This window comes from Phocoena phocoena, chromosome 10, assembly GCF_963924675.1.
Source record: "Phocoena phocoena chromosome 10, mPhoPho1.1, whole genome shotgun sequence".
Taxonomy (NCBI): domain Eukaryota; kingdom Metazoa; phylum Chordata; class Mammalia; order Artiodactyla; family Phocoenidae; genus Phocoena; species Phocoena phocoena.
Genome location: NC_089228.1, coordinates 95,138,173 through 95,166,097, shown reverse-complemented (window position 1 = coordinate 95,166,097; position 27,925 = coordinate 95,138,173). Strand labels below are relative to the sequence as shown.

The 27,925-nt window shown below is 44.6% G+C and overlaps 1 protein-coding gene across 3 annotated transcripts; it reads left to right on the top strand.

Annotated features, from left to right (window-relative positions):
• SIRT5 (sirtuin 5) lies at window positions 1–27,856 on the top strand. 3 transcript variants are annotated; one of them, XM_065884816.1, is made up of 9 exons: window positions 1–5; window positions 6,848–6,980; window positions 9,936–10,069; window positions 12,181–12,406; window positions 13,903–13,990; window positions 14,824–14,877; window positions 16,304–16,427; window positions 18,098–18,213; window positions 27,369–27,856. In XM_065884816.1, the coding sequence occupies exons 2-9, from the start codon at window positions 6,866–6,868 to the stop codon at window positions 27,442–27,444; spliced, it is 933 nt and encodes a 310-aa protein (XP_065740888.1). In that variant the 5' UTR covers window positions 1–5; window positions 6,848–6,865; the 3' UTR covers window positions 27,445–27,856. The 3 variants fall into 3 exon arrangements, with proteins under 3 accessions (XP_065740888.1, XP_065740887.1, XP_065740889.1); XM_065884815.1 differs by lacking the exon at window positions 1–5 and having other exon boundaries at window positions 6,825–6,980; XM_065884817.1 differs by lacking the exons at window positions 1–5; window positions 14,824–14,877 and having other exon boundaries at window positions 6,866–6,980; window positions 27,369–27,444.
• Window positions 27,857–27,925: the final 69 nt, after the last annotated feature.

Genomic DNA, 27,925 nt, shown 5'->3' with positions numbered 1-27,925 from the left:
AGGGAGTGAGTCTGCCAGTGTCGATACCTGGGGGCTAGAGCAGTGCATTTATTTAGCTCATAGGTGTTCAAAAAGTATTTAGTGAACAACTGTGTAAGTTTTTGCAGTTCCTTTGTAATGTACTTACTGTGTATTTTATTTTTTAATAAATTTATTTATTTTTGGCTGCGACGGGTCTTCATTGCTGCCACGTGGGCTTTCTCTAGTTGCGGTGTGCGGACTTCTCACTGCGGGGGCTTCTCTTGTTGCAGAGCACGGGCTGTAGGCGCACGGGCTTCAGTAGTTGTGTCTCGCGGGCTCTAGAGCACAGGCTCAGTAGTTGTGGCGCACGGGCTCAGTTGCTCCGCGGCATGTGGGAACTTCCCGGACCAGGGCTCAAACCCGTGTCCCCTGCATTGGCAGGCGGATTCTTATCCACTGCGCCACCAGGGAAGCCCATTTTCATGTATTTTAAATTAATGTTCTGTAAATTTTTTTCCCTCGAATTCCTAATATAACCTTACATTTATTGTATTTTTCAGAATTGGTGGGGTGCCCCCTTTCTCAACAGGGAACCTGAGACATTTTTCTTTTTTTTCTAATTGGGTAGGTGAGTTTCCAGTTTCACAAGAAAGCCTGGTTAAGTAGGTACTGCCATTCACCCGGAGTAGTATCAGTGTTTGGGAACCTATCCTGCACCCAGAAAGCTCCCAATGACTGTGATGAATGAGTTCTTCTCTCCTGAGGCCTTTCTTCCCACCTGAATGTAAAATCAAGGCAGGATAATTGGTGGCTTCACCCAGGGCATTTTTCACCCCTGAGGGCTTTTGGACCAGATAACCTGAGTTCTTCCTCCTCTGACTCAGCACAGTGGGGACCTTCTACCCTACCACCCCACCACCCAGATATTTGCTTTTGCACTTGAATCGGGTTGTGAGCTTGCAGAAGCTAGAACCACTGCCCACCCTGATCCCTCAGAAACGCAGATAAATGTTGACACAGAGGATGCTTCTGCTGAATACTTTGAGGTAGCATCTTGAAAACAGACTTATGTTCTGAGCATTTACAATCATGGAGATAAACTTCAGGTGGCACTGTTCCAAAACGTGTAAACGTTTTGTTCTTAATCTCTCCTTTGTTTTCACATTTACTGAGAGACTTGGAGAGCATCTTGTAAGTTAATGGAAAATTTAGCAAAACAATTCCTACATTCATTAAAAAAAAATCTTGTGATGACTAATAAAACAGGCAGTAGACCTTAACCCACAAGACCAAAATTATCTCACTGATGCATTACTTCAGATAGACATGAAAAACTTAGACTCCACTAATAAATTAGTATGATAAAAGATTTGAAATAAAAAGAATACACATATGTAAAAGTATTTTAATTGTATACAATTCATGAGTATGTTTATATGCATATATATGTTTATATATATAAGATATATGTGTATGTCAATAGACATTGTAATTCACATACGTTGAGAACTAAAGCTGTCTTCCCCCAAAGTACTTGCTCATTGCATTTCCTAGACAAACAATCTAGATACTAGTGGTTTTTGGAAATACTGAAACATGAGCAAGGAAAACTTTTTTCCATTTTATTATTTTGAGTCCAGTATTATGGTGAAAGTAATTATTATTACTCAATAATGAGAATATTTGAATAGAAAAACTTAGATGAAAAGTTAATAACATTTTACCCAGATAATACAAGTCTTAATTTTGTCAATTCTAATTAAAAACTCCTTCTTAATAACCTCAAATTTTTGACAACTCTTTATAATTAGCAACAAATTCAGTACTTAAGTTCAGAGTAGAAGGAAGATTTGCCTTCATTTCACAGCTATCCAGCAGAAGACCCACCATTTAGACGCTCATGCAGAAGAGCTGTACATATAGCAGTATAGTCAATTGCTTTATGTTGATGCCTTTGTTGACTGGATTTTAAATCCTTAAATCCTTTTAAATGCTTAATGACTTTAAAAATCCTACCTTCATGTCTAAGAAAAAATATGACCGTTTACTCAAGAGTTGGTCTAGAATTCTTTGAAAATAAGTGGGAATGTTTTCTAACATTTAAAAACTTAACAGAGGAAGAAAATAATTTTCTGGATCAAATTGATGTCTCCAGATTTAAATATTAGAAAGCAACAGTGCAATCAAACATCTTTGAGAGAAATAACGGAACATATTAAGCACAAAATACATAAGTAACTTCATGCAACATAGAAGGAGCTTTTAGTAAAGTGAAGCAGTTTTGGGAACGTTAATCTTTACAGTGTTCATCAAGATGGGCAAGTTTAACATTTATCATCTATGACAAAGTCTTAAAGCCTCAGCTGGATCTGAGAAAAACCCCTTTTCTTGATAATTATTGAAGCTGAGTGATGGGAACATACATATGAGTTAGCAATACTATTCTATTTTTGTATATGTTTAAATTTGTCCAGAGTTAAAAAAATAAAGCATAAACTGTAGATAGCTACACCGTTATTGAGGTGTTCAAGTAGTTAGCTTTTCCAAATCCATTGAAGTTTGTCAGAAGCTTACACCCGTGCTGGTGGAAAATCCTGCCAAGTTGTTTTCCTCACGCTTCCTTTAAATAAAGCACTGGGGGGCTTTTCAGGATAGTCGGGCATCCCCATTGTTGCAGTCTGCAGGCTGCCCACCAGAGTGGACCTCCTTGGCCACTGGGCATCTGAGCCTGTCCACCTTTTCCCCCTGGCAGCCTGTCAGCCAGGGGCCTTTTTTGGCACTATCTTTGCTTCTGACCTCATGACTGCAAAGGGTCTTGTCCCCTGAGGTTGTTCTGGAAACCAACACTACACTATTTTTCTCTAACCTCCTCTCTTTTTCAGAATTCCAAGCTACTTGTCCAGTCTTTTTGATTAAAGCAGAGACAGGTTACAGTGAAAATTTGTTGACATTTTGTTTGCTTGCAAGTTTGCTGGCTTCTTGTTTTTAAGTGAGGTTTATTGAAATGCAACTTATATACTGTAAAATTCACCCTTTTGTTACACAGTCTATGGGTTTTGTAAAAACACCACAAAATAAAGACATAGAATTTTCCCTGGTTCTACCTGCCTTCCCCTTCCCTCAGTCCCTGGATACCATGGAGGTGATTTCTGTACCTATAGTTTTGCCCTTTCAGAATATCATATAAATGGTCTCAAACAGTAGGCAGCCTTTTAGGTCTGGCTTCCTTCACTAAGCATAATGCTTTCCTTTATTCAAAAGAAAGCAACTTTATTTTTATTCTATTTTATTTTTTTGCTGTAGGCGGGCCTCTCACTGTTGTGGCCTCTCCCGTTGCGGAGCACAGGCTCCGGACGCGCAGGCTCAGCGGCCATGGCTCACGGGCCCAGCCGCTCCGCGGCATAGTGGGATCTTCCCGGACTGGGGCACGAACCCGTGTCCCCTGCATTGGCAGGCGGACTCTCAACCACTGCGCCACCAGGGAAGCCCAGCAACTTTATTTTTGAAATAATTTTAGGTTAATAGAAATGTTGCAGACATAGTATACAGAGTTCCCATATACCATTTACCCTGTTTCCCCTAAGGTTAACATCTTACCTTACTCAGTTTAGTACAATGATCTAAACTAGGACGTTTACATTGATATAGTACCATTAACTAATTGGCTGACTTCATATGTTGCCACTAGTGTCCCTTTTCATGTCTCGAATCCAGTCCAGGATCCCACAGTGCATTTAGTTGTCATGCCTCCTTAGTCTGCAAACTGGGACATGTCCCCAGTCTTTATCCTTCATGACCTTGATAGCTTTGTTGAAAAGTACTGGCCACTTTTGCCATAGAATGCTTGCTCAGTTGGGGTCTGTCTGATGTTCTCTTACAGTTAAACTGAGCTAATGCGTTTTGGGGAAAAATACCACCCAAGTGACGTTTTGCTCTTCTCATGGCATCATATTATAGACGAAGATGAAGTAGTGTGAAGGAGGTAGATGAAGTCAGTATGTCTTAGAACTGGTGAGGTGATGTTAACTTTGGTTACTTGGTTAAGGTCGTATCTGCCAGGCATCTCCACTGTCGTATTACTATTGTGTAATACTTTGAAAATGCATCCGTGTTGCACATATTACCAGTTTTTTCTTTTTATTGCTGAATAAGATTTCATTGTATGGATGAATCACAATTTGTTTACCCTTTTAAGAGCTGATAGACATTTGGTTTGCTTCCAGATTTAGACCTGGCACTATCTGCTAGGCCTGTTGAACATCAATAATTTCACAGAACACCAACATCAGGCAAGGCTACCCTGTGATCACGATGAATCCGGACAAAAATAAGACAAGTCCATAATTAGGTCTGAACCCAGACATAAATAAGAACTTTGTCTAAACCAGTAAAATGGCAAAACACCCTCCTATCCTGGCTAATAGGAGGGCTGCTGCCTCTTGACCAATCCCAGCTCAAGCCTCACTTCACTCCTTCCTCCTAGATCACGCTCACTGAATTATCCAACTAAAGTATACTTTTTCCTGACAGCATCCAACCCAGATCAAAGCCTCCTTCCTGACCCTCCCCAGCTTTACCCAACACAAGCCCAAATCCTGTAATAAATCCTTCCCAGCACATCACCGGGACGCCTGCAGTTCCTCACCGTGAGCAGCTCCGTCCATGCACTTGGTCAGCTGCAGGTGTCTTCTAGACTTTTGCTGGAGAGCACTGACAATGCAAACAATATATAAACACACCTGTTGAAAATCCTCACTTCCACTCTTGTCGCCATGCATCCTACTTCTCACCCCAATTCTTGTTACTAATTTCTTGGGAATTCTTCCATTTTTTTTTTTAAACACAAATGCAAGTAAGTACTATGGTATAACTTGTATCCCCCTGCCTTCCTCTTACAAGGCACTATTCACACCTGACTTTTGTCCCCTATTCTGGAAATCTCTATCAGATTAGAGGGGACAGCTCATTCTGTTTTTTATTTTTAACATGTGAAATCTGAACATTGGAAAGATTTATGGAATGAAATAATCTGATTTGGCACGAACAGAGTTTTGAGGCTCATCTTCCAGGCATTTATTTTTAACCTCTCTGAATACCCTCTGCTCTACTGATATCAACACTCACTTCTGAAGCCAGCGAGCTGTCTGCTTATAAATACTGAGTCAACCAGCAAATCACATTCAATTAGACTTTGAATTAGACTTTGTTCATTTGGGTCGTTGTTGTTGTTTAACTGTTACTTGGGGTGCGATTCAGTCGTGTTAAGTACATTCACATTGCTGTGCGTCCATTCCCCAGAACTCTTTTTATCTTGCAAAACTGAAACCCATTATTTTTATCTTTAAACCATTTTACAGCTTACATGCAGTAAAATTAACCCTTTTTTAGGGCCGAGTCCTATGGGTTGTGACAGCACAGTCATGTAACCACCACCACAATCAAGATGTAGGACAATTCTGTCACTCCCCCATATCCCTCGTGCCCTTTTGTGTATTCACTCCTCCCTGGTCCGGCAGCCACTAATATGTTTTCTGTCCCCATAGTTTTATCTAGTCCAGAATATCATATACGTAGAGTCATACGTGCATTCTTTTTTTATAGCAGCCATGTTGCATACTGTGACTGTGTCATTGTTTATTGAACTCATCCCCTGCAGATGGACATGTAGGTTGTTTCTAGTCTCTTGCTGTTCATCACAGTAGTCTAAAGAACAGCCCTGTAGATATGTCATTTTGGATGTGTGCAAGTCTCACTGTTGTAAAAATACCCAGACTTGGGAGTGCTAAGTCAAAGGGAAAATGCATTTGTTTTTGATAGGTTGTCCTCCAAAGGGATTGGAAAGTTTGGGGAAATGTGTTATTTTTCTATTTTTCCTGTATATACAGACCTTTAATCCTGAGTTCTGCCAACAATGTGATCCACTAGATAGAAGTCAGCTATGTCAGTTACCCTTTCGATGTCATGGATCTGAAAATTACCTTTCTCTGTGTCTGTTTTTCTTTTATATAACTCCTCGGATAGGTAAAGATTTACTAAATGTGCTTGAAGACTCACAAGTTTCTTTGAGACGATGTCATCTTAACCCTATTTGTTGTCATAGTGCATATCTTCCCTGCCTAGTTCAGTTCTCAGAATTTACATTCTCATAGAAGCTATATTTTGATGCAAAGTTGAGAAGCCAGTGGTTTTCATACCTTTTTTTTTTTTTTTTTTTTGCCGTACGTGGGCCTCTCACTGTTGTGGCCTCTCCCGTTGCGGAGCACAGGCTGCGGACACGCAGGCTCAGCGGCCATGGCTCACGGGCCCAGCCGCTTCGCGGCATGTGGGATCCTCCCGGACCGATCTTCCCGGACCGGGGCACGAACCCGTGTCCCCTGCATTGGCAGGCGGACTCTCAACCACTGCGCCACCAGGGAAGCCCTTCATACCTTTTTGAAAGCATCAGAAGCTGTGTTTCAAATGAGTTCTCCCATCTGACCCCTTCCCAAGTCTCTGAGGCTGTGGTTCTCAAACTCGCACGCTCATCAGGATCACCCGGAGACAGAGCTGGGCCCCGCTGGCCCCGCTGCCAAAGCCCCTGATTCAGTGGATCTGGGGTGGAGCCCATGACTTTGCATTTCTAGCAAGATCTCAGGGGGTGCTGCTGATGCTGGTCTGGGGACCATACTTTGTAAACCACTATTCTGGGCACCTAGGAGCGCTTGAGAACACACAATGAAAACAGCTGGTTTAGAGGATGAACACCCTGAAAATTGCTACAGAAGATTTTTGTTAAGGGCATTCTTTTGCATATATGTGTATGTGTGTATGTATATATTTGCAGAAATACCAGTATTTTCTGATTGTTTCTCTTTGTGATTTTTCTAAAGCCCATCTCCATAATTAGTGGGACGCAGAGAACCTGATGCCACCTCTCCGGATTGTCCCAAGCCGTTTACTTTCCCAGCTGTATTGTGGATTGAAGCCTCCAGCCTCTATACAAACCAAGATTTGCCTAACAATGGCTCGTCCAAGCTCAAGTAGGTCTTGGCAGCCTGCCATCTCATCTCCAGTGGAATTTGAAATACCTGAAAGTTCCTGCCCTGTGAGGGGGAATGTCTGTATTGAAGTGGGTACGGGGCAGGATGGTGGAGACAGTCGCTCTGTCCTGTTGTCCTTAAGGAAGCCCTTTCTAGGACAGCGTCAGAATTATCTCTCAGTAGCCAAGTTAAGTCCATTTAAGACATTCTGTTGCTTCTTCAGAATGCTTGCATTTAAGCTTTTCACACATGATTTGTATTTTAAACCCCTCACCTCTCGGCAGGGCAAGAAAGCTAGTGATCATGCTATGGGTACTATGGGGTTAAATTTTCTACTAGACAGAAATGATTTGTATCTCTACCTGACAAAAACCTGCAAGTCAGCTCTGACCTACGAATCTCTTCAGCAGTAGGATGACAGAGTTTACATTTGAGGTAGAAAAGACCTTTAGGGTAAAGTTCTATGGGTGAACTTCAGGTCCGTAAGGATGTTTGTAGGTTTTGAATCCAGGAGTCATGTAAATAGTTCCTAGAAAAGTACTGATGTATTTTCTTATTGAGCATCTTGTTCTTTCAGGAGATTAGATCAGATTACAACCTCTAACCCACCCAGACTGGGTTTCTTTTTCTGAATTCTTCCTGGTTGGACAGCTTTCGTGGGCCCTGTTCTTCACGCTGGTCTGTCTCTGAAAGGGGTGCGAATTCAGGCAGGGCGCTAGTGCGGTTGGCAGGCCGCCGGGCTGGTTACACCCAGGGGCACGGTGTGCCTAGACCGTCTTCATCCCTTTGAGCTTGTGCTGCTGAAAGCATGGTCCCAGGGCTCCAGGACCGAGCGGGAGAGGGGGCCGGAGCCTCTGCATCTTCTGTTTCCGAGGCTCTGCTTTTATCCTTTGTTTATTCTTGCCAGTCGTCAGGGAGGAAGGGAAGGGGAGGAGGGATTTGGAGCCTCTTTTGAGATTCTCTGTCCTGGGCTAGCCGTAGAGGCAGCTCTGAGCTTACAAGGGGGAGGAGGTCCCCGCCCTGCCTGGAGGAGCCATCAAGTATGAGAAACTGGTAAGATACACGTCGCCAGCTTGGGGTGCACAATGACGTCGCCTTCCCTTTAACGTTCACTTTGTTGTCTGTGAGCCCCCATCCCACTGTCTTCCTTCCCTTCCTCCTTCGCCTGTTCCATGTCTCAGGGGTGCTGTATCAGTCCGAGGGTTGATTAGCCTCGGTTGCCATTCCTCCCGAGGGAGACCAGAGAGCCTGCTCCATCCGCCAAGGAACGTGCTTCCACTGCAGGTTGAGCGCAGGTTGGCCACTCCTGGAAGATACCTGTGCTCGGCAGACCCTGCCCTCGTGGCTCAGGCCAGCCGCAGGCCACGCTGGTCCACACTCGCTTCTCCGGGTAGGGGCACTGGAGGAAGTCTCTTCCCCGCAGCTTATGCTCAGCTCTACTGCACTGCTTAGGCCTGACCTGCGGGGCCGTGGCGTTTCCTCACCCCAGGCACGAGGGCTGCAGAGCCGCGGCGCCCGGGAGAGAGGGCGTTGCTCTCGGCCTCATGTCTGCCGCTCGGAGAAACAACAGCAGTTCCAAGCCTGGCGATGGATGACATTTCGTTTCAGGACCAAAGTCCACCTTTGGCGGTGATGCTCATCGAGTGCTTGGTGCAGCACCTGGGCACCGTGAGCCCTCACGGCAGGAGGGCTGCTGCCCCTGTTGGTCTGAGGTCAGGCGGGAGGATGCCCGGAGGTGCAGGGTTAGGCCTTGGATCCTGGAGCGCAAGCCACAGGCTGTGACCACGACTCCCCGCTGTCGTGTTATATTCTCTGTGTTCAGTTCCCTTCCGTTACCCCAAGTCTCTGGGGACGTCTTGTTGTAAAGACCAGCTCTTACTCGAGCTGTAAAGGAGAAGGTCATGGGTCCAGATTGGGACAGAGCATTGATTCACAGAGGAGGGGCCCTCACCTTCACCCCGGTGGTGATGCCAAGCGAAGCTGGGATTAGCAAGATCCTCAAAGGGAAGTGAATTTGGAAAGGAAGGGAATGCTTTGGGGTCCAGCGGGCCTGAGGTCAGTCCTCACACACACACAAGCTTGTTTTTACTTTTAAGAAGGAAGGTGCATCCCCGTCCATTAGCGTTTTTTTTTTAATTTTTAAAATTATTTATTTAGGGGCTTCCCTGGTGGCGCAGTGGTTGGGAGTCTGCCTGCCGATGCAGGGGACGCGGGTTCGTGCCCCGGTCCGGGAAGATCCCACGTGCCGCGGAGCGGCTGGGCCCGTGAGCCATGGCCGCTGAGCCTGCGCGTCCGGAGCCTGTGCTCTGCAACGGGAGAGGCCACGACAGTGAGAGGCCCGCGTACCACAAAAAAAAAAAAAAAAAAAAAAAAAAAAATTATTTATTTATTTATTTACTTTGCGGTACGCGGGCCTCTCACTGTCGTGGCCTCTCCGATTGAGGAGCACAGGCTCCGGACGCGCAGGCTCAGCGGCCATGGCTCACGGGCCCAGCCGCTCCGCGGCACGTGGGATCTTCCCGGACCGGGGCACGAACCCGCGTCCCCTGCATCGGCAGGCAGACTCCCAGCCACTGCGCCACCAGGGAAGCCCGCATCAGTGTTTTTAATCCTCATAGTAGCCACCCTTCACGGAAGGCACTGTCGTGCACGTGAAACGCCGAGGAAACCCAGGATAGCAGAGGGTCAGTCATTCCCAGAAGATCTCGCTTGCGGGAGATGGGGTGGGATGCAGGGCCAGTGCTGTGCGCCCCAAGCCCCTGTCTCTTTCTTAAGACGTTGAACACGCACACATCAGGTGCCTGGGGGCGTCTTCATGGTACGAGAATGATTTTCATTTGCTCATCTTAAAGTATAATTTCACGCAAGGTCAAGTTTCAAAATACAGGCAGTTGATTTGGGATGTAAATGTCCAAATGGTACACTGAATTGACCAAGATTTTATTCCCTCTTTAGGTATGGCTGACTTCCGGAAGTGTTTTGCAAAAGCCAAGCACATAGTCATCATTTCAGGGGCTGGCGTCAGTGCCGAGAGTGGGGTACCGACTTTCAGAGGAGCGGGAGGTTATTGGAGAAGATGGAAAGCTCAGGTTAGTCATGTCTCCACAACAGCGAGAGGCTCTTCTGCATGAAGCCGTAATAGTGTTTGACTCGGAACCTCTACCTACTCCTGACACCCAGAGAGGAAAGTTTTGAGATTTACCATGACCCTTTTGTCGTGTTTGTTTTGGCATCGACACACGGTCCGTAGGATTAAGATCTCAGATTTAAGCAAAGCAGCCTCTTTCCTTTCTTTCTAGGCATGTATTGACTGCACTTATTCAGATAACAATTGGGTTTCTTCCAGTAACTAAAGTGGAACCAGAAAACTTTGGTTAGCATAATTCATTACTTTTCTGTTGATGTTGAAATTAAGAATTACACATCTTTAAAAAGTTTCTCTGAACTTTTCATGTGAAAAACAGTGTTGAATTGTTAAAGGCTCAGGCCTTGATGCTCAAAACTTTACATGAAGGTCATTAGGATGTAAGTTCTCTGGGGGCATGCAGTTTTTTTAATTCAGTTTTTATTGAGGTATAATATATTGGGAAAAACCCAAACTTGTTGGCCAACCCCATACATGCAATAACATTCGCCAGTATAAGTGTACAGTTCAGTGAGTTTTAATAAATGTACACAGTGGTGCAGCCACCACCAGGATCACCGTGTGGAACATTTCTGTGCCCCAGAATATTCCCTCAAGGCCCCTGTAGGCAGTCTCCTTCCCTCCCCCTGGCCCAGGAAATCCCTAGTTTTGGAGGGCAGGGAAATGTGCCTGTTTTCTTCATCGCTCTATCCCCAGCTTCCAGAACTCTGGCACATGTAGACGCTTAGTAGATTTCTGTTGGTCGAAAGAAGGCAATCATGAGTAATTACTTGAATGCATGACTTCCAGCTTTCATAGGTAGTTTCTTACCGAGGGAAGGGTTAATGAATCTGCCCTTCCTTCCCCGATTAAATGTCTCAGGCTGGCACATGTTTAGGATGTCTTGTCACCTCTCTCCTGCCCTCCGGGCGAGTCTGGGGATCATCACCTTAAAGGTGAGGGAGGTGAGAAAGGAGAGCAGAGGGCCCTTAGGGTCTCACAAGAAGGAGCAGCTGCGGAGGGCAGTCCCTGGGTCTGAGAAGCAGGGCGGGCTGGGGGCGGACGGGGGTGCTCAGCGGGCATCAGGAGGGGCTTCCAGAGGGGTGGTCGGTGCTGTCAAAGCAGCTCAGGGTCTGTGGGGACCCAAAGAAGTCAGTCGACGGTTTGACTCCACCTGTGTTCCAGGGCTGCGGCTTCATGCGCTGCCTGTGACCGCTTCGGGCCACCGGAGGTCTAAGTGGGGACAGGAAGGAAGGAGGTACAGGGTTGATGGCACAGACGATCCACTCCCCCGATGCAGGCTGACTTTACCACCAGGTCGAAGGGTGACCTTTATGGTAAAGTAAAATGCATAATCCCAACCCCGCCTCAATCTATTTGTGGAACATTTCAGTCATTGCCAAGGGTTCCCCTCCCCTGAGCTTCCAGCCCCAGACAGCTACGGACCACACTGCTCTTCCACCTTCGATGAGATTTGCCTCTCCTGGAAGAGGACTCGCACTTTAAAAAATACGTATTTTATATATATCCTGTTACTATAATGTATTACTATTTTTTATATGTGTAGTTGTGTGTGTGTGTGTGTGTGTGTGTGTGTGTGTATACCTATCATTATAGTTATAAAAACCGAGTTTTTCAACTATGGCCATTATACCTCAGTTGGGCATTTTGCATTTTACTTTTCTTCCTGGATAAATGAGCTTGGCATCCTGTAATGTGGAGCTCCATGGAAAACTGGATTCCAGACTAAATTACCTTCCCGCCTGTTACTCGACTTCACGTTCGTAACTTACTCGAGTGGAAGATGAGACAGGTTGCAGTCTCCCTGCGTCATCACTGGGGAAGTTAAACCGATTTCTCCAAGGTCCCTCGTGAGCCCCAGGCCCCGCCCTGTGGCTGCCACGCCACATGTACCTACACGGACGTGTCCCTGTGGGCACCTCCCAAAGCTGCCACTCTGCTTAGAACAAAGGGGCCCTGGGAGTGTCCCGCCAGCTGCAGCAGCCCTGCTGCCCAGCTTCTGGAGCATCAGAGCTTCTTTCCCTCCCTGACCCCTGCCTCCTTTCTGCCCCCCAGGACCTGGCCACCCCTCAGGCCTTTGCCCGAAACCCATCCCAGGTGTGGGAGTTCTACCACTACCGGCGGGAGGTGGTGCAGAGCAAGGAGCCCAACGCCGGTCATCTGGCCATCGCTGAGTGTGAGGCCCGGCTGGGCAGGCAGGGCCGACGGGTCACGGTCATCACGCAGAACATCGACGAGCTGCACCGCAAGGCTGGCACCAAGAACCTTCTGGAAATCCATGGTGAGGGACCCTCGGTCTTCCGTGGGAGGGGGGAACCAGACCTGAAAACACAGGTGCTGCCATGTCCCAGCTGGGCCGACTGCATCTTAACAAGACCCCAGGTGTCTGGAATGTGGACCACCCTGCCTGGAGAAGCCCCGCCCGCTCTGCTATGTGCTCTCCCCTCCCTGGGTGTCCTGTTGGGGGGCCTTATGTTCCCAGACAGCCCCCCAAGCTGGGCTGAGGGAAGCAGGAGGCTTGGGCCATTGAACCGCTGTGGCTTCAGCAGGATCCAGCTCCAGAAAGGCCTGGCATCCCCGGGGGAACCATTTACTCTCCCTGTGTCCCTGATCGGCACTGTCCGCTGAGGCTGTGCTTCTGCTCAGCCCTCGAGCCTTTAGGGAGCTTCCAGCTCAGTGACCTTCGCTGCAATGAGCCCAGCAGGTCTGTGACACCGCGGAGCTTGTCTTGGGTCCCTCTGGCTTCCCTTCTCGGCGCTTAACGACACCCTCCTCTTTCCTCTTCTTAATCCTCTCCCCTTTTTGCTCTCACCGAAAATCTAATCAGTTCATTCATACAAGAGCATAAATGGGTATGCAGGAATTTCTTCCCAAGGGCATTTAATAATCTACAAAAGTTCATTCCCAAGAAAGGCATTTCAAATTGTGGAATTTCCAGAAGCAGTGACCCGGTGGGGCTCCAGGCTCCCTCTAGTTTAGCTGTCTCCTCAGAAAATAAGTCTCTGGATGGCCTTGCTTGGATCACATACCTCCCTTTTGACCAAACACTACTGCTAGAAGGATAGGCTGCTACGATGGGACCAGTCTGGAACTCGTGCCCAAGCTTGTATCTGGGGATGTGACTGACAGCTCCGTCAGCTTGGCATGGGATAGAGGAGAGGTGGCTCCCCAGAGAAGGAGTCCTGGCCAGAATGGAACAGTGTGTGTCCACCACAGTGTGACGTGCTCAACACTGGGCATGGGGTGACTATTTAGTGAATTGAGATCACCTTTTATTGGTTAAGCTCAATAAGTCATTGCTAGTTTTAACAGTTACTTTCTTCGTTTGTTAGTTGATTATTTATTGAGCTGCTTTTGTAGAAAAGATTCAAGCTTTATTAAGTCAAAATTTAGATTCTGTAAAGCACGTCCCAAGCTATTGGGCCTTTATCAGTCATACACTTAGTAAATCCTGCCCTTAGGGTTAGATCGGCTTCTTCTGCCCAGCTGACTACTTCAGTTCCACCCGAACGTCAGGGCAATCAGAGAGCTCCTTAAGTCACGCAGTGAGTTATTTCATCCGCCTCTCTCTCCTACAGGTTATGCAGTCCAGGAGGGCAGATGTTCTGGCTTGTTCAGTAGTACTGCATGCCTTTATTATGTTCCCTGTGATGCCTGGGGTAGGCCCATTTGTTAAAACGATGTATAAAAACAAAGTTATTTCGTACCCTTTTAGACGTGGAGACAATTGAGCCTGATTATACTAAATTCCAGTCTTGTTTAACTTTTGTTTTTCAGGTAGCTTATTTAAAACTCGATGTACCTCTTGTGGAGTTGTGGCTGAGAATTACAAGAGTCCAATTTGTCCAGCTTTATCAGGAAAAGGGTAATTATACTGCACTACAGAATAGACGTGTGTCGTTTTGTCTAAGTTGAATATAAATGCGAAGAAATTGAACATTCATCTAAGATGCCCATGGATATTTATGCGAAATAAAACTGGGTACAGTACAGCTATATGATAAAAGAAGTATTTTGCTCACAATTTACAATGTTAAGTGAAAACAACGGAATCTAACTCTATACAGTATGATCCCAACTTTGTATTTAAACACACACACACATACACACACACACACACACACACACACACACACAAACACACCATGTTGATGTATCTTTATATAGATAAAAGTCCAGAAGAAAATACAACAGAATATTAACAGGAGTGGTAAGATTATGGACAATTTTGATTTCTTCTTTATATATATCTTTCTGAATTTTCCAACATTTCTATGATGAACATTTACTATTATTATAATTAGGGCAAGAAATTAAGAGTAGACTCAGAATATTGAGAAAAATTCTACCTGGCTATTTTAAATCAGTATAAATTATCCATGTAACTTATTAACATCATGTCATTGCAGATGATTCCAACTAGGATGACATATACCATATGCAAATCATGAAACTCTCCTTAGCACAACAGGTACTCCACCCGCTTCCCACATACAAATTCCCTCTCCTGAGGTAGAACCAGTGGTAATCAACTGTTTGGTGTCCATCCTCCTAGTACCCTCCTAAGTCAGTGTGTATTCATTAAGAGTTTTGTACCATATACGCCAGGCAAAGAGACAGTCTCATTGGGTTATCTTATTTCATTGTTCTTCGGTTACACCAGTGACGTTCTTTCTCTTCTGATACTATTTACTTCAGGGCTCCAGAACCTGAAACTCAAGATGCCAGAATCCCAGTGGAGAAACTTCCCCGGTGGGTAAAAATCTTTGATCTGTATTTGGTGTTCCAGATTGCAAAAAAAAAAAAAAAAAGAAAATTAGGAGTCAAAATCCAAGTTCATTTGGTGAGATGCCTCTTCAATGTGCAAATGCTGAAACCAGCCCTGATCTATGAGGCCAAGGGCTAAAGGACAAAAGGTGAACCAAGCCAGGCTTAAGAGAAGTGCTTCTGTCCCGTCCCTTTCTCCTGTGTGTTATGGCAGGATCATTTCAGGTCTGAAAGTTTCAGCAGCTGTTATGTGGTAGACACTTACCAGTGTATACGAAGCGTAGAGGCTGGCGTCCCGGGACTAACTGGTCCATAAGCCTCGGCTGCTACCCTCTCCGTCCTCCTCCTAATCTTCAGTTATCAATCCAGGGCCACGGAGGCAGAAAGAGGTCTTGCAAAGGTGAAGTTGTAGGGCCAAATAGAATTTTGGTAGAGTAACAACAACAAAGAACTTGTATGTCAGTTTTTCAAAACTAGACATTAAAATAGCGCTTCCAAAAGTGTTTCTTAGAGCACTAGATCTGTGTGAAGTTATAGGCATTACTTGGAAAAAAGATGTCATGTGCTCAAATAAATACGGAAGCACAGATTGAACAAAGTTAAAGTATGTTTCCTTTACTGCAGGACTAATCAGAGCACTGAATATGTGAAAGTACATTGTTACTCTCTAAAAAGCATTATGTTAGTATTTCCCTGGTTGACTTAACCTTTTTTATTTTTCTTAATAAGGGTTTCCATTACTAAATTCAAAGTTTTGCTCTAAAAGAATGTTTTCATTACTAAATTTTGAAGTTTTGATCTGAAAGTTTTGATCTAAAAGAATCTTGAGTGGGAGATTAATATGATGAAAATGGTGTTTGGGGGAGATTATTTTAGAAGGTAAATGATAAGATGACCTGGGATAGTAGCGAGTGAAAGGTGAGAGATTTTTAGGAATTGACGCTAGAGAACTTGGCTAGAGACAGGGCAAGAGAGAGGTGAATCTGAGAGAAGAAAGAAGGAGGTCACTGATGAAATTAGCAAGCAGCTGATGTGTTAGAGGCAAACCTCAGCCCAATACATTCCTCCTGGGCCTGGCTGACCGTGAGCACGACCGTACCCATGACCGTGGGGAAGCGGCTGGGGAAGAGACAGCTGTTGAGAAGGAGGACAGCGAGGCTGGCTGAAACGCCTCCACCAGCACGTCAACCCAATGCGTCTAGACAGAACAGAAACTTCATAAGGGCAGGTAGAGCTACACCTTCAGGACAAGCTCATGTGGGCTGGAGGGAAGGGATGGGGGATAGGAAGGCTCAGAGTGACCTACCTGGACAGACTGGCCCTGGTGCAACTCCTGGCTGTCCCCGATCCACTTGGGCAGACCTTCCTGAGAGCAGGTCTTGGGGTTGGCTTAAGGATGACACTCTTCCAGGTGTGAAGAGGCAGCGTGCGGGGGCCTGCTGCGACCTCACGTGGTGTGGTTTGGAGAAAACCTGGACGCTGCCATCCTGGAGGAGGCTGGCAGGGAGCTGGCCCTCTGTGACTTGTGTCTCGTGGTAGGTCACGCCCGTCCCTGATCCCCGGGATGCTCTGAAACGCCAGGTGGGTGGGGGTGGGGGTGGGGGTTGCTTCCTCCCTCCCTCCCCCTCTTTTCCTTCCTCCCTCTTCCCCTCCTTCTCCTCCTCTCCCCCTCCTCCCTCCCTTCCTTCCTGTTCTTAAGGGTGTGTTGAGAGTCGGGGGGTGCCCTACAGAAAAACTAAGAAACGGTGAGTAAGATACGATCTCAAAATATGAAACGATGGAAGACCATGTCTGGGGCTTCTCAAAGCCTTTCCCCCCTGGAAGAGAAATAATGAAAAGCGCATGTTATTGGTTCTGATTTTGAAAGTAACACATGCTCGTTATTAAATTTGAGAAAATACAAAAAAGTATAAAATTATAAAGGAGAAATTAGAGATCACCAATAATTCCACCATCCAAAAATAGTCACTGTTAGCATTTTGGTGTGATCTCTTCTAGACCAGAGGGGAGCAAACTATGATAATGTACATCGTCTTGTGAACAAAGTTGTATTGGAGCATAGCCATACCCTTTCTTCTATGTATTGCCTATGGCTGCTGTCACACTATAATAGCAGAGTTGAGTATTTGTGACAGAGACTGCATGGCCTGCAAAGCCTAAAAAAATTACTATCTGGCCCTTTACACAGAGTTTACCCACCCTGGTCTAGACCTTTGCTTATGCAGATGTAGACATATTCAAATTCAAAAGTGGGTTCATACTGTGTGTTCTGCTTGGAAGCTGCTTTATTCACATAGCAGTTCACTTAGCCTCTTTCATGTCCGTACGTCCAAATCCACGTCATCTTTTAACTGGCTGCGTGGTGTTCCACTGTATGGATATAAAAGGACATAGTTAACCAATCCTCCACTGTTGGACACTTAGGCTGTTTCAGACTTTGATATTTTAAAACAATGCTATGATGAATGTCCTTAGATGTAGCTCTTAGCAGGCTCTTCAAGTTATTTCCTGAGGGCAGATTTCCTGGAAGTGGAACTAATGGGACAAAGAGCATGCACATTTCAAATTCTCCTAACACATCTCTAAAAGCAGAAGCGGCCTCTCACGGGTGCGTGTTCATTCAGCCGGTATTTCTTGAGTGCGTCCCACTGTTGAATCTAGTATCAATGTGCTTGATAGACGGTTAAGCAAGGAAAGCTGGCTTGTAAAACTTGGTCTGGCCTCCCTGCTCTTGTAAAGAATGTTTATAAATATATATTCATAGAGAAAAACCTGAAAGAATATACATCAAAATGTGAACAGTGATAATCTTGGTAGAAGTAGGATTATGAATGACATGTATGTGTTTTCTCTTTGTATTTTCTAACTTAAAAGGAACATGGATTATTTGCATCTCTTCAAAGAGCAGAAGCAAAACTAAAACTAACCCCCTTTGGGTGACGATCGAGTCATTTCTTTGCCATTCTCTCCGTGTGTGCAGCTCTTGTCTTCGTATCGCGTGTCCTTCCCGAATTCTAGGGGTCAGCCAGAGGGGCGCCTCCTGCCTCCCTGTTTGTCCCTCAGACGCTCTCCACTTATCCCATCCAGCTTAGCTGTCCTCACACCCGCCACCACAAACTGGCCCAGGTTTCTGGTAGGTTTTCTGAAAAGCTCTTTCCTCTCCACGGTGTGGTCATTTGTCCGTTTCCGTTTGTTTGCTCTGTAGGTGGGAACTTCCTCGGTGGTCTACCCCGCCGCCATGTTTGCCCCCGAGGTGTCTGCCCGGGGGGTACCGGTGGCCGAATTTAACATAGAAGCCACCCCTGCAGCGAACAGATTCAGGTACCGGGATCACCAAGGTGGGAACGCATGTGCTCATCCAAGCAGATTTTACTACTGTTCTGATTGAAAAACACGGAGTTTGTGTTTTCTTATTTGGCCTATAGTTGCTTTGATGGAAGAAAACAAAGTATTAAACCTAGATGAAGGTAGCTGTGTCTTTTTATGGGAAGTTTGCCATAGGGCTTTTGTTTTTCACATTTTGAAAGTTCTTCCTTGATTCTTCAGACTTTACTTTTATTCGTATTTTTAAGCTAGATTTAGTAATGGCATTTATAAAGAGGTAGGTCAGCCGAAGACTCAGCACGTAAGCCCAGGAGATACCCATGCGGAACTGCATCACCCACTCTTCTCACCGTGGGGCTCCCTGGGCAAATTCCTCTTTGGTCTTACTGTCAAGGATATTTGTACTTGTGGCCATATTGTGATACTGATCCTGCTTCCCAAATTTGTGTGTCAAGTGTAGATTATCGCAGTATTCATTTGTAGTCTCATTCTAGGTTCCATTTTATGTCTTCACCTTTGTTTTGCTTTTTTTCACCCCTGCTTTTCTCTCTTCATTTTTAATGTATTTTATATATTCTTGTCAGTCTGTTTAATTCCTTTCCAGAATAAGGTAGACTGTAAACTAATAAATAAATATGAATAAATAAAAGAAAACTTCACTGAAGCTTCTTGTCACTACTTTAGTCAGTGGTTTTTACCTCAGGTTTTAAAAATCTGATGACCCAGGAGATTCTGGTGTAATTGGTGTGAGGTATAGCCTGAGCCCCATGACTTTTATAAGCTTTCTAGGTGATTCTCATGTGCAGCCAGGATGAGAACCAGTGCTCTTTTTCATTGGGATAAAGTCGTGTCACAGACAGTGTGGAAACACTCAGATATAATCCTCTTCAGGTGAGTGAGCTGACTTTCTTCCTAGACTTCTCCAGGTCCTTTTAGTCAGCTACAGCCTATGTGCTTAGACCATAGTTCTTCATTTGTGTATAAGAGGTGGGAACTAGGAAGGTGCCTTTTAAATTTATTTAATTTATTTATTTTTGGCTGTGTTGGGTCTTTGTTGTTGCAGGCAGTCTTTCTCTAATTGTGTTGACGGGCTTCTCATTGCGGTGGCCTCTCCCGTTGTGGAGCACAGGCTCCAGGCACACAGGCTTCAGCAGCTGTGGCACGTGGGCTCAGAAGTTGTGGCTCACAGGCTCCAGAGCGCGGGCTCAGCAGCCGTGGCACACGGCCTAGCCACTCCGCAGCATGTGGGATCCTCCCGGACCAGGGCTCGAACCCGTGTCCGCTGCACTGGCAGGTGGACTCCCAACCACTGCGCCACCAGGGAAGCCCCAGGAAGGCACCTTTTAAAGCATTGCCTTCTGTGTGAAACTTATACTCTGAAAATGACAGAATGCTGCTGGAAGACATACAGAAGACCTAAGTATGTGGAAGGACACAGCTGAAGAGAGTCCAGAAAATAAACCTCATGTTCATAGTTAATTGATTTTTGAAAAGGGTATGAAAACAAATCAGAAAGGGAAAGAAGAATCTTTTTAACAAATGGTGCTGGAACAGCTGGATAGCCACCTGCAAAAGAATGAAACTGGACCCCTTAATTACACCATAAACAAAAGTGGATCACAGACCTAAATGTAAGAGCTAAAACTATAAATTTCTTAAAATATAGGAGTAAATCTTTGTGACCTTAAGTTAGTCAAAGCCTCCTCAATATGACATCAAAAGCACAAGTAGCATAAGAAAAATGGATAAATTGAACTTCATCAAAGTTAAAGCTTCTGTGCTTCAATGGACACCACCACTAAAATGAAAAAGACAATCCACAGAGTGGGAGAAAAGATTGGCAAGTCTAATATTTTAAAGGAACTGGTATCCAGAATATATAAAGAACTCTCACAACTCAATAATGAAAAGACAAATAACCCAATTAAAAAGTGGGCCAAAGATTTGAATAGACACTTCTCCAGGTATGTATATACATGGTCAATAGGCACATTGAGAAGATGCCGAGCATCACGAATCACTAGGGAAATGCAAATTAAACCACAACCAGATGCCACTCAACCACTAGCAAGGCTACAATTTAAAAAATGGAGGATCACAAGTGTTGGTGAAGAAACCGGACCCCTCATACATCGCTGGTGGGAATGTAAAATGATTCAGCTGCTTTGGAAAACAGTATGGTGGTTCCTCAAAAGATTATATACACCGTTGACATATAACCCGGCAATTCTACTCCTAGGTATGCAGTCAAGAGAAATGAAGATATATGTCTACACAAAAATGTGTACATGAATGTTTATAGTAGCATGGATCATAATAAAAAATGGAAACAACCCACATGTCCTTTAACTGATGAACGGATAAACAAAACTTGTTATCTATACAGTGGAACGTTATTCAGCCATACAAAGAGTGAAGTACTGATACATGCGACAACATGGATGACGCTTGAAAACATTATATTTAGTGAAAGAAGCCAGGCACACAAGATCAAATATTGTATGATTCTGTTTTGTACGAAATATCCGGAATAGGCAAATCAACAGAGACGGAAGGTAGATTAGTGGTTGTCTAGGGTTGGGGTAGGGAGGAATGGGAAGTAACTAACTGCTGATGGGTACAGGTTTACTCTGGGATGATGAAAATGTTCTAAAGCTGCTTGTGGTGATGGTTGTACAGTTCTGTGAATATACTAAAAAACCTGTTAAATTATACCTTTTAAATGAGTGGATTGTATGTGAATTACATCTCAATTAAGTTGTTCTATTAAAAAAGTTATTGTCTTCTAACTTATCCACTAAAATATTGGTACATTGTGCCACTTACGTGTAGCACCTGGGCCACTTAGCATCATCAAAAGTAACATCGCAGCCAGGTAACCCAAGCCTCTTGTCTGCTTGGAAGAGCATCAGAGCGCTCCCAGGTGGGGACAGGGTAAATTTTCTGAAGCAGGAAATGCGGTTCATCCCCAAATTCTATTTTTCTTCTAATGTGGCTTATTTTCAGTCACTTGACCTCCAGCTCATCTCTAATAAGTGTACAGAAAAGTACATGTCATTGTAGAAAAGTAAAATGCAGATAGGGAAAAAGAAGAAAATAAAACTCGGGTGTTTCCACAACCCAAGATAAGAGTTGGCCTCTGCCTTTCACGCTCAGGACTGACCAGCAAGATCTGGGCATCCGTCGTGTTGGTCTTCACGTGAAAGGAAGTGGAACTTGGTGGTTTTCCATGCAAGTTAAGAAGAGATTCTTGGCACGTACTAATGATATCACTTCATAAGTTGGGCCTCCTCAAGCCGCAGACCTGCTGCAGCTGCTACTCTTCTTCAACCAGAATTCTTCAACCTGCCGTGTCTCTGTTTAGACAAACAGGCTACTTGCTAGTCAGAGACTTTGATCGGATTTTGACAGCACCGACCGCAAGAACCACGAGAACAGATGCTTGTGGGCTTTTTTGGGAGCCGAGACTCTCTGTACCACGGAGTCTGGGAATTTTCCCAGATGAGTATAACTGACCAGTGAAGCCAGCAATGCTTTTGTCTAGGCGTCACCAAAGCTGACATTTAGAAGAGACATGGGAGATCATCATCTCATCCTACTCAGTTTTTCAAATGGGGAACCAAGCCCAGAGTGGTTAAGAGGCTTGTTTAAACACGCAGCTCAACAAAAGCAGAAACTTCTCACATCTTATGTGTAACAGATGTTGGCTGACCTTTAGTTAGGTCAAGGGGTCAGCAAGCCGCTGCTTGTAGGCCAAATGCACCCACCCTGTTTTTTGTAAATAAAGTTTTATTGGAACCTAGCCACTGCCACATGTTCCTGTATTGTCTGTGGCTGCTGTTGAACTTAAACAGCGGAAGTGAGGAGTTGCAGCAGAGACTGTCAGGCCTGCAAAGATGAAAATGTTTACTCTCTGGCTCTTTACAGAAAGCAAATTGCCAACCCCTGCTCTAGGTTAATAAGAAGAATGAAAATTGGAATGATATCTCCTTTTAACCTGATTTTCTTCGTTATCTAAATAGATAGTGGGAATGCTGCCTCTGTTTTAAACTTGGATCTCACAAGACTCCTTCGACCTTGTACAAGTTGTTTGGATTCTTTGCCCCAATTCTAATTTAGAGACTAAGTCGTGTACAATTTACCTCCCACTGAAATGTATTAATATTTTCAAGGTGTTAACTTAATTAGTTCCAGTTTTTTTTTTTTTCCCCTGTCCCAGATGGTTGTCTTAGATGATTTCTGAAAAACTGTTACACTAGGCATTTTCAGATTTAGGCTTCAAGCTGTTACTCATTCCCAGAGGTCCTTGGCAAGTAAGGGTCTGCATGCATTTGTTGAGGCAGAAGTGGGATTTGTGCTCCCGAGACACTGGTGTGCAGCGCTTTCCAAGCACCCTTGGGCCCTCCACGCCCTGCGACCACCTGTTGTTCATCTTTGCATTTCTCTAAACTTTGGAATTTAGTCAAAGCCCATAATTGTTTATTTAGCACCTACTATGTACTAGGCACTGCTCTGGGTGCTTAGGATAGGATGTATTAGTAAACGATACACAAACCCTACCATGTGAAGATGGCATTCTAGCGGTGGAGGCAAATAGTACACAATAGGGATGGATAATAAATGGACAGATTCTGTGGCCTATGACAAGTGGGGATTAGGCTGTGGGAAAAGCAAAGGTAGAGCTGGGGGGAGCAGGTGGGTCGCAGGACTCAGTGTAGGTGTGGGGAGCCTCACTGAGAAGAGGCCTGAGCAGACTTGGAGGAGGGGAAGGAGTTAGCTAAGGAGGTGTCTGGGCTACGAGCTTTCCAGATGCCGGGACCAGCTGGAGCAAAGGCCCCAAGGGGAAAGCAAGCCTGGGCGGTTTGAGGGGCAGCAGAGAGGCCAGCGTGCTTGGAGAGGAAGGAGCGGGGAGGCGCTCCAGGAGAGGTAGAGGGGTCAGTACGGTGAGGAAGTGACCTGTGTGCTGGGCAAGTGCCCCCAGAAGAAGCTCACTGCAGGTGGAGTTGAGAAGTCTCAGGAATTCTTAGCTAGAAGATGGTTTTATCGCTTGTCTTATTTATGTGTTTATTCCTCAAGAGTATAAAGAGGTCAGTTCTTTTAATTTATAGCTGATCACATTTGATAGGGAAGGCCCGTGCTCTCCCAGGCTGGATTATCAGGGTAGGGGGTAGGTGCCCTGTTAGTCCATGCAAAGGGGCCCTGTGGTCTGTTAACCAAAAAAGTCACTTAAAGCAAGAATATAATAAAAAAGGACACATAAGTATTTCATTTTCAGTTAAAGCATAAATGTGCATTCATTTGCCTTTTTCTTTCTGATAGAGCCAAAGGCCTTTTCTTTAGTGGGAATCTACTGACTGGAGCTCACCTTTCTTGCATAAATCATATTCATAATCCTCCTGGTGTTCCCCAAATTTCCCTGAAGAGAAAAATCACCTGAGCCTTTATTTTATAAAACAAAACAGATAACCAAGTAAATCAGATCCCAAGTCCCCGGTCTGGACTTCCTGAGTCAGAATATCCAGGGCAAGAGGGCTGTTTATTTGTATATTTAACGAGTGACCTAGGTGAGTCTTATCATCAGGAAATCTTGGAAAACACTGGAATACAACTCCTGGTTTAGATATTTTTCTGTTTATTTGTGTTTTTGGGGGGCCACGCTGTGAGGCTTGCAGGAACTTAGTTCCCTCACCAGGGGTTGAACCCACGCCCTCGGCAGTGAAAGCACAGCGTCCTAACCACTGGACCACCAGGGAATTCCCTGTTTTTTCTTTTTTTAAGTGGAGAAAGAACATACAAAAAAACTTTGAAGCATTTTCCCCTCATCTTGTCCACCTACATCTAATTTGACAGAATTGTTTTTAATAACATGTTATGTCTTTCCAAAGCATTCAGCTAATTTTCCTAGATATAATCCTCTTTTAATAGCTATATTTTTGCATTAATTAAATTTTTAATTAAATTGGATTATTACATTAACCAATAAAAGTGGCATGAACATATTCTGGGCGAAACACAGTGGTCTTGGTTATCCTACAATGGGAGGGATGAGGGGAAAGGCACTGGGCTGCTAGAACAGGGGTCTTCAAACACCTTTGTTCTTGTACCCCGTTTACACTTTTTTTTTTTTTTTTTTTTTTTTTGCGGCACGTGGGCCTCTCACTGCCGTGGCCTCTCCCGTTCTGGAGCACAGGCTCCGGACGCGCAGGCTCAGCGGCCATGGCTCACAGGCCCAGCCGCTCCGCGGCATGTGGGTTTTTCCCAGACCGGGGCACGAACCCGTGTCCCCTGCATCGGCAGGTGGACTCTCAACCACTGCACCACCAGGGAAGCCCCCCCCGTTTACATGTTTAAACTTGACATCTAAAATTTATCAAAATCATTGAAAAAGATGTGATTCCGAATTACTGGAAATAAAATACCGACATTTAAAAATAAAACTGCCATTATCCTAAACTGCCATTTAAATGTATCCAGTTAAATACAAATGTCACAACTACTTGATACCCACATCATCCATTTACAGAATAAATATACAAGCCCTCTTTAACAATGAGAACCTTCACATTTTTTCTTTTTCTCTTTGAACTGGTATTCCCATACTACTTCTACCGTAGAAATTTATATTAATGTATTTTTATGCTTGAAAATCTTTTGTTGACTATCCTATTATATTCTGCTGTAAAATATATGAGTTACTGAACTATTTTCAAGTTCTTTAAAACTTAAAAATTGTTCCATTGAAAAATTCTTGTAGATGGAATTATCACTGCTGTAATTTATAGTACTAAGTTGTTGAAAACAACAAATGATACATTTTGATTAATAATTCCATAAAAGTAAAACTATGGGAAACGCATCTCTTAATAGATGCATGGGGCATGAGTTTTTTGAATTAGTTCGGGTATCCATGGCTGAGTATTACGTATTGTTAGAAGGAGACAGAGTTCATGTTGTTGTAGCCCAGTCGGCCTGTGGTCACAGGAAACAAACCTGTATTCTGAGAAGATCAGGTTTCCTGACCCACTGCAGTGAGCGAGACCCCAGAGGAGCCGTGGGGCATGTCCCCAAACAAAGGAAAAGATGGAGTTATTATAGGATTTGGAAGGAGGGTTGAGTTCAGGTAAAGTTTAAATGAAGCAGTTTTTGATAGACTCAGCAACTAGCAGGGCTGTGGGTGTGGAGAGGGGTCAGATCTTCTCTGGCTGCAAAGTGGCCGCAAGGTCCTGTTTCCTTGAAGGTAGATGTGGAACCCTGGTCCCAGACACCCCTTACCTGGAGCTCTGCACCTGGGTTGGAAGTAAGGCTGCTTCTCGGAGGCAAAGTGGCTTAGGTCCTCCAGACACAGAGGATATTTCATTCTTTACTGCCGTCATACTGGTAGTGTATGATTTTAGAGGACAGAATTCCTACTCAGTGAGTAACAAAGCAGTGGTCACTTAAAGAAGGGAGTTGTTAAGATACTGTGCAGCTTGTCGTGGGGGAAGAAAATTGTGTTTCCTACTAGCTTTGCAGCTGGCTGTATCTGTGTCTCTTAATTCCAGTCTGAGGGATGGCAGGGAAGATTTTTACTGGCTGAGCTAAATTTTACCTTTTCAATGTCCAATGTCAATTGTAATTCTTTGTTTTTGCTGTTTTTGAAAAATATTTATTTATTTGGTTGCACTGGGCCTTAGTTGCAGCAGGCGGGCTCCTTAGTTGTGGCACGTGGGCTCCTTAGTTGTGGCAGGCGGGCTCCTTAGTTGCAGCTTGTGGGCTCCTTAGTTGCAGCATGCATGTGGGATTTAGTTCCCTGATGAGGGATCGAACCCACGCCCCATGAATTGGGAGCGCAGAGTCTTACCCACTGCGCCACCAGGGAAGTCCCAGTTTTTGCTTTTTATCGATGAAAGTACTGAGAAACCTGGGCCACATAAACCCTGGGCGTGAAAGGAATTTCATTATGGCATCGCTACTCAGATTTTAGACCTCCTTCCAAGTTATATGCTGAAATACCCATAGTAATCTTGAATCACGTTTAGTGATCTGTTCATTGACAATTCCATAAGACCCTCTTTCAATTTTACTGAAAGCAAGGATGAAACGGCCCTGCTTGCATGTGTTACCCGGTCTTTAGAAACCGTTTGTTTTCTCAGATCCACACCGATATTTCAGACATCCCTTTCTTTTCACGTTCTGGGATAAGGCGCCATTGTAAGATTTGGGATGGGTGAGGTGAGGTGCAGCTTGCTTTGGTAAATAGGGAGGAGGGTGAATGTGGAAAGGGGCACAAGGAAGAACATGTGGAAGCTGAGGCTCTCCGTGCCTGGCTGTGCGTCTCGGGAAGTCCTCAAGGGACTGTGCTGGGGTGGAGCTTTCTAGTGGCCAGTGTTCCACATGCTGCCAGTGGTAGAAGGATCAGAGAGGCCATTTGGTCGGGGATGTCTGTTCGTGGCACAGAGAACAGAGTATTCAAGGGCTAAGGCATTCATGATTTGTGTTGTATCAAGAATAAGTAATATGACCAAATGCTTTTTTTCATTTTTAACTGTGCTCAGTTGATTTTCTTATTAACGATACACTAGAATTAGTTGGGTATTTTTTTCCCCCTGTCCTAAGTGTTTTCCCTTGAAGGAAGCAGAAGTCGTTGGTTTTTCTTCTTTTCTCTCCCTCCTCTTTCTTGATCTTTCTCTTTTTCCTACTTTCTGACTGCAAGTCAGGGCTAGTCCCGAGTTCCAGTGGATGGCTGGAGAGGCCTGTGGCCTCAGGTGAAGTCCTTACGGTCCACATGGTGCATGAGGCTCTTTTTTTCTTGTCCTTATTACCTGTCAGTAAGATTTTGTAAAACTTACAATATGTCAGTTATGAGTTTGGCAAAGCAATCACAGAATACAACCATGTCTCCCCTTCTTCCTTAAAAGAAAATCCTTATTTGTAGCACCTAAATTCGAAGCAATTGCTTTCCCAAATTCCCTTGCTGACAGGGGCCAACCCATAGTGAAGTGTCTGCATTTGGAGTTTTCAGAAACTAGATGAAAGAACTGGGCACAGAAACACGTAAGACCGCATTTGTGAGAATGCGAATTTTACTCTGGTTGTAACTAAGAAAGTTGACTTGCTGAAGCAGAATGTTCATCTTTGCTCCTAACTCTGCTGTGTTCGTCCTGCTATTTCAGGTTTCATTTCCAGGGGCCATGTGGGACGACGCTTCCTGAAGCCCTTGCGCCTCATGAAACTGAAACTGTTTCTTAATTGCCCTGAGGAAGGAAGAAATCACAGTGCATCTATAAGTACCAGGCCACCAACAGGAGAAACAGTCTTGTGGATGGTGAGCTGAATACTGAAAGGTCTGAATGTATCTTCTGGAATCCAAACTGCTGATAAGTGATGGGACTTAGAGGAAATAGTAGTAAACGTGTTTAGAAGGAGAAGTCACAGAACTTAAGTCAATTCACGTTATCTGGTTTGAACTAAACATAAGATACCTCCGATGTGTTTGGTTGGTTACCGGGAGGGAAACAACTTTGTAATTAGATTGTCTAAAAAATGTAATTTTTTTTTTTTTTTGCTATTTGGGTAGAGGGGTAAAACCCTGGTATTTCTGATTTTTGTGCAAGGCTTGGTGGAAAATAAAATCCCTTTCTACAGCAGGTAATTGACTGTATAAAGGTGTTACCCCAAGAGATATCTTTGTTGGGGACTTTCTCTTGTCAATGTTTATCTTGTTTGGCTG